This window comes from Strigops habroptila, chromosome 2 (assembly GCF_004027225.2).
Source record: "Strigops habroptila isolate Jane chromosome 2, bStrHab1.2.pri, whole genome shotgun sequence".
Lineage (NCBI taxonomy): Eukaryota > Metazoa > Chordata > Aves > Psittaciformes > Psittacidae > Strigops > Strigops habroptila.
In genome coordinates this window covers 31,829,039-31,841,637 of record NC_044278.2, presented here as the reverse complement: position 1 = coordinate 31,841,637, position 12,599 = coordinate 31,829,039, and the positions used below count along the sequence as shown (strand labels likewise).

Here is a 12,599-nt window from a genome sequence, read left to right as displayed (position 1 = left end):
TGGTGCTCCAGGTGCCAAAGAGAGATTCCCCTGCAGTCTGTGAGGACAACAATGGTGAGGCAGGCTGTGCCCCCTGCAGCCATGGAGATCCATGGTGAAGCAGATATCACCTGCAGCCCATGGAGGTTAACAGTGGAGCAGATATCCACCTGCAGCCTATGGAGTACCCAACACTGGAACAGTGGGATGCCCAAGGAAGGCTGTGACCCCATGGGAAGCCCTGCTGGAGCAGGCTCCTGGCAGGACCTATAGCGCCATGGAGATAGCAGCCCACACTGGAGCAGGTTTGCTGCAGGACTTGTGATCCCACAGGGGACTCATGTTGGAGCAGTCAGTTTCTGAAAGGCTGCACCCCATGAAAGGGACCCAAAGCTAGAACAGTTTGAGGAAGACTGTCTCCCATGGGAGGGGCCCCATGCTGGAGTGGGGGAAAAGCACGAGGAGTCCTCCCCTCCTGAGGAGGAAAGAGCAGCAGAGACAACATGTGATGAACAGACTGCTGCCCTCGTTCCCCATTACCCTGCACCACTGCTGAGGAGGAGGTAGAAAATTCAGGAGTAGAATTTAGCCAAGGAAGAAGGGGGATGGGGAGAAGGTGCTTTTAAGATTTGGTTTTATTTCTCATTATCCTACTCTGATTGGTAATAGATTAAACAAGCCACAATCAATGCAAATATATATTCAAAAAAAACAACCAAGGATAAAGGAGTATATCAAGATCCTTGTGGGTATCCTGAAGAAGCTCGGGTGTCAGACTTCAACAGTGCTCTTTCTACCTTTAGTTTTACAGTCTCCACTCTTCAAGGCAATTTCACTCCTCCTCTTTGTTCTCACTGAACCTGGTTTTCCTGACAATACAGTAAGCTTTTGCCAGCAGACAAGTTTCACAAGTTGCATGCCGGCACTGTGTGCAAAACAAAGACACATAAATTCATCAAGTTATTCCTGTAGCAAGCTGGAAAGAGATGGGTTGGGGCAAAAATTGTTATTGTTATCTCTATTTTTAAATACTTGGAAGACACTCAGTTACTATGGTGGTGAGGACCATATAAGTACCTAGGCAGATTCATTTGTAGCAGGAGTGTTAAGTGTGAAGGTTTTCATCTCAAAGATGCCAGCTAGCTCTGGGACTTTTTCCTCTAAGGGAAAAGGGAGAAATACATTTTGAAATAATTTCATATTAAGTCCTTAAAAAGTGAGTTTAAAAAGCTGAAATCATTATTCTATGGTTGTGCTACCCTGCTTTGTTTTCTTCTTTGTTTTTCCCCTACGGGACTTCTGCATTTAATTTGCTCTTCTGGTACTCTTTCGTCAGATAGGAAACCATTATTTTCCTCTCTAGAGCAGTCTCAGGGAGGAAAACAACCCCAAAACAAACAGCAAAACAACATTTGAGAAAAAGCTGCTTAATTAACATTATATCAACATACACAGACACCCTTCCTGAGCATAACGCTATACCCTGTGTCAGTGGATGGACTTATTTGGTAATGTTGAGAGTAGTTATAAATGATACACAAAATGAAAACTTGTGGGGAATTCCAAAGGCAGGACATTGGCCAGACTACATGAGCACTACTGGCTCTGGTAATTGATTAAGCTTTTAATACAATGTTGGGTTGTGGGGTTTGTTTTGTTGGGTTTTTTTTTTGTTTGTTTGTTGTTTGTTTTTTTTTTTTGAAAAGATTCTTCTGCCTAAACATTTACAAATGAAAGGTTCTCATTACCACATGAAGTGCAGCAGTAATGCACAGTATCAAACCCAACTTGTCGGGTAACAAAAATAAGAACAGTATCTGCTCTCTTACAATTATGACTTCAATTTAGATTAGGTATAGTCATTACTTTAAACTCTACCAGAGGATTCTCTCCATGAAACCAGATAACTACTGCATGTGTACAGACACATGTGGGAGGAGGTGAAGTTTCAGTACAGAAGGTGTCTACTTTATCCCAAACATGCAAAGATTATTGCTTTAGAAGTTTTTGTTGCTAGATAAACATCAAAAGTTGTTGAAATGAAGATTTTTGTGAGCAATCCTTCATTGTCATCATTGCCCCAAATAAATACACACACAGTATTCGTCTGGAGAGGACTTTCCTCTGGCATCAAGAAATGGAAATTCACCTAGGAGAGGAAATGAAGTTTGTGTGTAATTCCCCTCTCTTCCTTTCAGTATCCTCTCTAGGGAAGATCTGTGAACAATCTGAGAGCCTTGTTATTAAAGGCTCGATCTGTCTTTTGCTGAGACATGTTGGCTGCCTGAAGAGATGAACAGACTCCCTGATAAACAGACCAGTCTGGGCAAAGGAAGGGATACAGGACAGGAGAGGACCTGAGACATATTGGGGTTGGTTCTGGGTTTATGTGTAGCTATCCCCAAGAAAGTGCCTGAAATGAAACTCAGCAGATAAAGTTGCCTGTACTGTTTTTGCCATGTATAGCTATGCCTTGAGATAGCATTTGTCTAGAACTCTTTACTTTGAATTTTCCTCATAACTCTCATCTGAAACATTCAACTACAGATCATGGTGGTGAGCTCACAAAGGATTTTTTACACTTTCCTCTGAGCCTCAGCGATCTGTACATGAGCAACTACAACTTATGTAACTATGCTGCAGGTTCAAACACTTTTGTACTTAGGCTTTGTGAAGGTGTTATTTGATGGTGGCATATACATCTAGGAACATTGCTGAGACAGACTTCCTATTTTAAGAGATGGGGAATGAGGTAAAGCAAATAATTCTCATCTCACTCCTAAATCCCCACTAGTACTAGATAGGTTGTATGAGATAGGACATAATTTGGCTCTGGATATACATTGGAAGAAGTGAAGAGAGACACACCGCATTACTGACTTGGAGATCATATTCTGTGAAGTATCACTTTCAAGGGACAAGAGAATTTTAGCAGAACACCATAATGAAAAGAAACAAGAGGGCAAGGTAATTTTCCTCCCAACACTCAATCTACTAGCCAGGAAAACTCAGTATTAACTAGTTTCCTACAGTACTCCCCATTCTAACTTCTGATTAGTGCAGTATGGGTCCAGTATCAGAGAAGCAGTCTGAAAGGGTGGGTTTTGTGTTTGTCTTGGGGGTGGTTTTGTGTGTTTGGGATTTTTGTTGTTGGTTTGTTTTACACTGATTCAGCTGTTGTTTGCAAGACCTACTGTATCTTTTGCCACACAAGCAATGTTTTGTGGTAAAGAAAAAATGGACAAGGCATTGCATTGCTACAGCTCAGTCACTGCCCTTTCCTGTGACTAAAGAAAATGACCTCTAGACCTGGGCAGATATAGCAAACCATGTTCCATAAGATCCTTTGAGCATTTATACAAGTTAGTCTCATGTGTTCCCTCCCTTTTCAAAAATTTTTTCCACAAGTTTATTTGTTGGGCTGTTCCCAAAACCAGTATATTTTTACATAGTCTTTGGAGAATATTAGTGGAAAATTAATTTCAAGTTCTTAAACAGATATTTATATTAGACCATCCTACAATAATCATCCTGGCCTCTAGCCAGGAATTAAAGCTCTATGAAGCTAAGCACTCTGCATAAATAACTATTAAGACAATCATTCACTGTCAGACCTAGCAAGATTCTTTATTCCTGAGTGCAGTGTGCACAGAGTGCAGAATTTCCCAAATTCCTTGAGTAGACGAGATGGGTGAATGGACTGTTGATAATACTGCAAGATGCATATCCCTCTACTAGGAAAGCTCACTAGAGAGGTATTTCTATTCTACCATGCATGATTGTTTTACAGTTCTTTACCATTACAGTTCATGTTTTCTAAAAGCATTCTGATTTAAGTGACTTTAGGTTACTCCATTTTAGGTGTAAAGATAAGAATTTAACTCTATTTTTATCCTTATGTAGAGGCATCCCATGGCATACTGTATGAAGAGGAGGAAATGCAGAGCATTTATTTATAGTTTTCACATCACCCCAAAGCAGAAATCACTGACAAGACGAATGCTTACGAATGAGTAGAAACTGAATATTGCTTCACTGTCCTGGGTTCAGCTACAGCAGTCATTTTTTCCTCCTTCTTAGTAGCTGGTGCAGTGCTGTGTTTCTAACTTTCAGCCTGGGAACAACACTGATAACACCAATCGTTTTAGTTCTTGCTAAGTAATGTTTACTCCGATCGAGGACTTTCTCAGTCTCATGCTCTGCCAGGGAGGAGGGGAAGCCAAGAGGAAGCAGAGACAGGACACCTGACCCAAACTAATCAAAGGGGTATTCCATACCACAGCATGTCATGCCCAGTATATAAACCAGGGGGGAGTTACCTGGAAAGCCTAGATCACTGCTTGGGCCGGGCTGGGTATCAGTTGGTGGGTGGTGAGCAATTGCATCCTCTCCCCTTGTTGTTTCCCTTATTATTACTGGTGGTAGCAGTAGTGGTTTTGTATTATACCTTAGTTAATGGGCTCTTCTTATCTCAACCCATGGGAGTTACATTCTTTTGATTCTCTTCCCCATCCCTCTGGGAACAGGGTGAGGAAGAAGCAGGGGAGTGAGCAAGCAGCTCTGTGGTTCCAAGTTACTGGCTGGGCTTAAACCACAACATTCCACCTTCAGTACAACTGGCCATCTTGCTGTGATTGTGTACACCTAATCCACCAAGATATGTAAATTCATGCAAACCTATTCATTTTCATTTCACTCATACCCAGGAAGTTATAGAATTCATCACATGAAAGCATGTATTTTGGTATTATAAATATTCATATTGCTAAATGATAAATCTGGTATTACAAGAAAATGATTAACAAATATCAATTAATAATCACATGCCTTATGAACTTGCAGAAGAAAGGGTGAGATCTATTAATAGGAAAAGAGCGATTCTAAATTTGAAGATAGAAATAATTGGTTCTCATGCAATTATTTCCCTGCCAGTTGTGCTAGGCTGTAAAGAGTAGATTGTATGATACCAGCTTGCAAATTACATAGAAAAAAAACACAGGGTAATGTGAAACAGAATGAGAAGTGACAAGTGTTAACCTACAAAGGAACCTTGTGACATCGCCAAGATAATAAGAAAAGTAAGGTAGGAACATCCTGTTTTCATTTAGGATGCATTTGCAAGCACAGTAGACTAGATCAAAAATGAGTAAGAAGGAAATTACAGCTTCTTAATCCCACTGACTCTATTAGACCAAGTCAGATTCATATAGGAGGAGATGCGGGGGGATAGTTCTGTGGACTTTCTACCACAGAGAACAGTATTATATATTAGAGTTTATGAGTTAAGTTCGTAATGGCATACACGAATAAGCATGTCTCAGCTTTCAGGTAGACTGAGGATGTCCAAGACCCAATGCAGTTATGGCAGCTACAGTTACATGGCTCCTACATCCAGACTGTTTTTATATAGGTGCTTCTGTATGCACAGTATTACTGCTAATTATTATGGTCGTGCTTCTTCAAAACTAGTCCTTTCACCCAGGAAAACCAATTTATGTAATTTACTCCCAATAATATTTTTGTTGGCATACAGCATTTATAATACTGATACAGACTCAAGAACTACCAGGCTTGTTGCTGCACAAACCCCAAGAAGATATGGTGATATATATTGTACAAAATATACCAGAAAGCAACCCTGTCTGCTAATGACCGGTGCTCTGAAAGAGAAGAGGGAGCTTTGTCCCCTACACCTTACCACCTAGCAGTCTGGAAATCTATTCAAGAAGGCAGCTGAGGAAGATAACTGTTGATGAATGGAGGTCCATGTAGGTACAACAGTCTATTCATCAACATGACAACCAGTAAGTACAGTTTGTGTATGAGATTTTCTTCTCCCATGATCACAAACTCCTGTACTGCTCCTGTACTGGCATATCACTGCTCCACACTACTGGCTTTTTGGAAGCTCAGTCTTTTCCACAGCTCATCCCCCTGAGCCAACAAGCAAGGCTGCTAGAACAAGGCAGTAAGCATTGGGACTGAGCAAGAATTTTGTGTGTGATAAAATCCTTCACTAGAAGGGAAGCTAGCTAAGAGAGACCACTGCTGTGGCGGTAGGAACTAAACATAACTAAGGACATCATGCTACCATCTAATGAAGGTCAAACAAGAACATGTATTCACAAGTGTCTACCAAAACTACCACTACTATAAAAGGAATCTTCAGAGACTGAATTGCCCCAAATGCTTTGCAGTGACAGCAACACCATACATGTCTTCAAAGAGGGAGAATGCTTATTGCCATGGTCGTTAGTTCTGTTTCCTCCAGTTTTGAACCAGCCTAGACACAGGCTCAAAATTAATTTTCTACAAAAAAAAGGAACACAATTTGACTAATAGCAGCGTCTTCATCGTGTGAATAAAACCTCTGAAATTAGTCTGAACAACAAAGATGCTCAGCTGTTTTTCAGCAGTTTTTCCTCATACTCTAATCAGAACAAGGACAATGACCAGACTAGTTTGCCTCTGCAAACATTTTCATAGCATGATTATTTATTTTTGTTTTAAAAAGATGAAAACTGTTTTGGTTTCTTCCTCCTCTCCCCATTTCAACAAGAAGGAAAGTTTCCTTTTGACAGGGAAACAAATACCTAAGGAGGCAGCTGATAACAGCCACAATGAAAATTTAAGGCATGGACATATATGTCTGTAGACATATTGCAGAATTCTGGCCAAAAAAAAAAAAAAAAAAAAAAAAAAGGAAAAAAAAAGAAAAAAACAACACAAAAAAAAACCAACCAAAAAATCGCCACCAAGCAAACACAGAAAACCCAAACCCAACCATGTATGTATGTTTACAGCACACCCCAGTTTTCAGAGGAATAAGTCACTCCTGCTTAGGTTCTAACTGCACAGAACTAATAAGGATAAAAAACCTAAACATTTCTGCTTCTTTGATTTAGAATTCAATCTCTGGTTCAAAGTTCTGATTCTGTTTTATTTTCATGCAAGCATAGGGATTGGGGAGATCAGAGGACACTATTCCATCTCCCCTACTGCTCCTCTATTATACATAGGTGACAGGTTTGTTGTTATAATTTCATTACAAAAAATAATTGGTATCTACTTGTCTAAGATTAACTGCACATCTGCCTGTTCATACTATACCTAAAACTAGGCTACAACTACAATCATATATATTTGTGAAATAATGATGCAGCCCTTTCTCACTCAAAATTCCCATTGAGGGGAGAAAAAAAAAAAAGAATTAAGAATGCTGCAGGATCAGTAAATCTAAGCTAAACTTGACAACAGGACAATTTTATTTGGGAAGAAATTCAAGGCAAATGAGCTCAGTTCATAATGTGCTCAAACAGTAAAGAGAAAAACATGCTTCCCCTGCTGCCCAAATGGCTGACATAATTTTGCTTTCTTTCCTTTCCTGTTAACTTGCGAATGCAAATGACTTTGCTGTCAGGGTACGTTTGTTCCCACTAATTCAAGACACTATAACAAGCCAAAATATTTATTTCTTTTTTTCCACTCTAATTTATGTTTTATCATACTGGGAATATCATCTACAGATTTCATTTACTGTAACATTATGCAAACAGCCCTTGTGGGAAAGTCACCGCTCTGTATTAGGAAAACTAAGCATAAAGTCCCTTAATGTTTTAGGATATGTTGCCTCAAAGAGCCCCAAAATTCTATTCAGACCAACATGTAAAGGCCAAAACGCATATGAAAAATAACTGCTCAAATCTCCTATCTTGGAAAACCCTTGGCTTTTCAGAGAAGATACTTACATTCTTCCTGCTTTCCAGTAATTAATTGTAATTAGTTTACTTCTGTTCACTTTCCCCATTCATTATAGCAATTGCTCATAATACTTAACCTAGACTCTTGGTGTCCTTTGTACTTAACACTATCTTGTTCCAGCCTCATTCATATCTGCACTGACTTCTACAGAGTCCTTTGGTTTACTATAGTACACACTTAGAATCTGGCCTCTACTTTAGTAGATGATTTGAACATACAAATATAAAGAAAACAATCCCATTGAAGCCCTTCAGTTTTTCAAACACATTCAAAAGATAAAAAAAAACTAAGGCCATTGCTACCTAATCTCTATCATTACAGTAAAAAAATACTTTTGCTCATTTTAATATTCTCCATCAAGAAATACACTCTACCCTTACCATTCTCAGCAGATGTCTTCTCTTTTCCATTTGTAGCTCCGGTTCCTTGTCTCTGTTGAGGAAAAAAAGAAAAAAAAATGATTAGAACAAACTTGAATGTGCATTTTTCCCCTTGGAATTATAAGTAGCCTGATTTCTCTTCAATACCTTGGACAGTCATGCAACGTTGCTTTGAAACACTACCAGTCAGAACAGGAATGCTTAGTAATATTTAGGTAGAGTTGTATAACTATGTGTGCAACTGTATATAATTATCACATGTTCATGATGGGATGTGCTTAATCAGATTTCCAGTAGTGCAAAGGTATGAGCTACAGCAGGACATCTCTTAAGGTCTCTGCTATGCCTCCATTCCCATGATTCTCCTGACCTGACTTTGGCTAGGACACTCATCTTTTTGCTTTAGCCACAAGTGGAGGTAGAACTTTTCCATTTCAGTTCACTCTGTCCAAGGAATAGCCTTATGACTTTCCATGAAAAAGTGATTTAAGTCACTCTACAAAGTAATATGTGGCTTACACCAGTGCAATCCAAATAAATATTCACAGCATTAGGGTTGTATTAGTGTAGTTCAACTACTAGGTAACTTTCTATCTTAGGAATGGCCACTTTACACAAACTGCTGCATCCCCCAGAGAAAGCACCTCACTGTTGGAATTAAGGTACTTTAGTAAGTATGGTAAACCACATTTTTATGCAAAAATATTCATATATGTGTGTATTACTGAAAGACTAAAGAATTAATCCTCTAGGGTTGTACATGTAAAAAACCAGGATTATTAAGTGTAGTGAATAAACCCAGCTGCATTCAGCCAGAAGCAGCACATCCTCATGCATCAGGAAAGTTAACGGCTACAGTAGCACTGCAAACCAAATGGTTTGTAGCAAGATACAGTCACATTGATTCTCTTATTAAAATTCATATAACATACTTATCTGAAGGTATTTACTCCAGAATATCTAGTTGAAACCTTCTCTACTGCTCTGGTTTCTGTCCTTCATCTCTCACAGCAGTGGTATTTTCAGGGTATTCTGTGTATGGAGCTAATCACGATGTAAGTACAAAACCTTCATGTGTGCTCTTAGCTCTTATTATAGAAGCCAGAGGAGAAGAGAAAGCTCTTCAAACCGCTCAGGAAAATACAAAAGAGCCACATATGGTCTATTGTGCATCCACATGCCAGTGGTGGGTTTTTCATCTTCTCTGTGGCAGACTTCAGTGCATATCTCTCTACTAGCTGTGCCTCATCTTTCACTCTGTGCAATGGGACAGAGCATCCCTAGAGAAAACAGCTCTGTCTATAACTACAGTCTCCCCATACAATGGATATATATTTTGTTTCTCCCTGGAGCCTCAGACCTATGATAGAAGAGAAAACTTGGTCAATAACAAAGATGGGGATTCTAAAGGGATAAACATCTTTTACAAAAGCATAACTTTCCAACAGCCAGAAATCAATAAATCCACCCAACAACCAGTTATGCTGAAGATATTAACCTTTATGCCTTTACTTAATGTTTGGTTACTATTTCTGTATTTAAATTTCAACCCACATTTGAAAATAGATTTTAGGGTTAACTTACTGGGGCCTCCCCAAAACCCCCAAAATACTGGAATTTTCCTGCCTATAAAAATAGTAACTATATTGCTTTTTCCTCCCCGTCTATTTTTAAGTGCTCTTCAAGTTGTCTTATTTCCTGAGTGTTTCAGGCTGTGCTACTTAGCCTTTATGAAAGCTTCTCTTTCCTCCCTAGGCTATACCTGTCAGGTTTGGTCTGCTATTGATGAAGAGCTGGAATATGAATCCACACATTTCATGTCTCATGATCTCCCCTCAGGGAGAGGAGAAAGCTATCAAAGAAAACTAATAGAAAACTTGGCTTTGGTCAATGAACATTTTTCTATTCATGAGGTCAAGATTTTTTTCTTTAAGTCTGAAATCAGTCAAAGTGTTCTACAGCCATTCCTTCGATCAGTGACATACACAGAATGAAGCCTGAAAATCTGCTAAACAAGCTTCTGATAGCCTTTCCTGCAGCTATATACATTTTTTGATCTATCAGCACTGTGCTGTAGATTTGAAAGTGAAAATCAGTTTCTGATTAATAACGCACTGAAACTTATGAAAGAGCCATATAAAATGCGATCATCCACCTGCAAAGCCTTTAGTCTTTTATTTCAATACATTCAGTGGAGCTACTTTTTAAAGCTATTTTTTAAAGACGCTGGTATTATTAGAATCTGGAGCCTCTTGCTTCTTTCACCACCTTTCAAGATGCTACCACAGGCTGCAAAACAAAGCTTAGCTTTTTAACATCGAGAGCACAAGAGGAGTAAGCATGAGGAGGAGTTACCAGGAATAGTTTCAAGCAGCAGTGGACAGCCCTGCAAAAACTGGTGAAGTCCCCAAGTTATTAACAATATTTTAAAATATGAAAGCAGTCTGTTTCCTGTAACTTGTAGCTAGCTTCCTTCATTCAAAAGATTGCTTTTAAAATTCCCCAGCATTTTCTAAGGCAAGCACTACAAAAGCAGCATTGAATAAACCTTCCACTAGGCATCGACGAACAAACACCAGAGCCAAAATGAACATGAGTGCAAAATCATAATGATTATACTATAAAACAGAATAAACAGTTTTGTTGCTATGTTGCATAGGAGGAAAAACAGTTTACGACTGTTTGGGGCTATATTAATTTTTTAACTTGGTGGTTTTACAGAACACCAAAGGCACATCATTAAAAACATCTCAAAAAATCAGTTACTCCCAATTTGTCAGAAAAAGAAGGAAAAAGGGCTGCTGCCATATGCCCAAAATCCCAAAAAGAAAAGAGGTTTACTTTTTCTGCTAAATTCTCAGTGCTATACACAGCAGCTAGTTAACATGGTATGAAAAACTATATTAAGTTAGTCCCCTAGGTATAAAAACTGAGGTCAAAAGTGAATTTGTAGCCCAGAGGACTTTTCAAGAATAATATTAAAGTACTGCAACAGCTTTTCTAGTGATTCTTCTAGCCTCTCCTTCAACCCCAAGCCTGATTTTTGCCTTTAATCTTACATTCTTTTCTTGTCTTGAAATAGCCTGACCTTTTCAGTTATGCTTGCAGTTATCACCTCAGTGTTCGGGATTGTAGCCACATGTTGACTATAGAATTTTCAGGGGCAGAGGGGTTATTTTGTTTTTCAGTGAGCCACAGAAAGCCCAAGATCAGGGACACGAAATTGCTAGAAAGTTCTTTGACAAACAGGCCCTTTCAGTAATAACATTAGTCTGCTGCTTCATCTCAGTGCAGGGCTAACAACGTATAGCTGGCTATATCTCAGTAAAGCAATGGCTGCAAATTTTCAAAAGCATATTGTTTCTACATCAAAGAAAGAATATCCAAGAGCAGAATTAAAAGAATAGAAACAGTGGAAAGTTTTTGTGAAGTGAATAGCAGAAAGACTCAGTGTAGACTTGACTCAGGATGAAAAAATAATTTAACTGACACATTTGAAATGTTATTAGGATGTTCTGTACTCACTGACAAGAGGAACAGCAGTGAAGTCTGTACATATCCTAAGCTTTTCTTAAGCCTTGTTTCGCTACTAGGTCCATCCCTAGTAAAAGGCTTTGACAAAAGGAAATACACATTGGTACTATGCAGCATAAAAATGGCTGTGGGTCAGCCAGCTGTGTGCCAAGCAAACCTTTATTCAGCACTACTATCTGCTCTCCACACAAAATTTTCTCTGTAAGAGATGTAAATTGACTCAAACTAAACTATTTCATAAGCACCTTATTTTTTCATGGCCTTTTGCTTTGAAGAGTTCAGCTGCTTTAGCCTTAAAATGAAAAAAGTACCAAGAAATACATTTTACAAATTTATAAGCTTTCTGCAGATAAAAATGCCACTGTAAATATCTGCTTAAGGACTTTCCATGTTTTCCAAGTAAGGGAAGCTTCCTAGTCAACAGCAGACCAATCAGCAATTTCTACCTGCTGTTTTTTAGGACTAAATATTTCTTGTACAGTTGCTCAAATGAAGACAATTAGGGTTGACTTTATCCAGGAGCAATGTAAGAAAAATTTTTTACAGGCCAATCTTTACTTATTGATTGATAGTTGAAGATACTGAGTTTTACACTACTAAAGTAAGCCTCACTTGAGGTTCATTGGACTACAGGCATAGGTATATCCCAAAGTATACTTATCATATAACCGTTACTGCCTCAATATTCATTGTATATTTAGTTTCCCCATAGAGGAATTTTGGGGACATTACATTAGCATGCACACTTCCTACAAACTAAAGATTAAAAACACAGAAGACTTATCAAATGCAGGACTACATATTTCACATAGCCTCCTTTTCTGTTTACCTCCTATCCAGGTATATTCAACTCTCTTGGTTCTAAGAACCCAGAGTTTTATATGATTTTTTTTTTTTTTTAAACACTATATATAAATTTTCTATAACCCAAAAAACCCCCCAAAA

General features: G+C 38.6%; 1 protein-coding gene across 1 annotated transcript in view; it reads right to left on the bottom strand.

Annotated features, from left to right (window-relative positions):
- The window catches only part of PCP4 (Purkinje cell protein 4), a 54,517-nt gene that overhangs the window by 27,015 nt on the left and 14,903 nt on the right, over window positions 1-12,599 (bottom strand). The window contains exon 2 of the mRNA XM_030476395.1: window positions 8,121-8,172. Within this exon, the coding sequence (XP_030332255.1) occupies window positions 8,121-8,172 (52 nt within the window). The remainder of the gene's footprint in view (window positions 1-8,120; window positions 8,173-12,599) is intronic.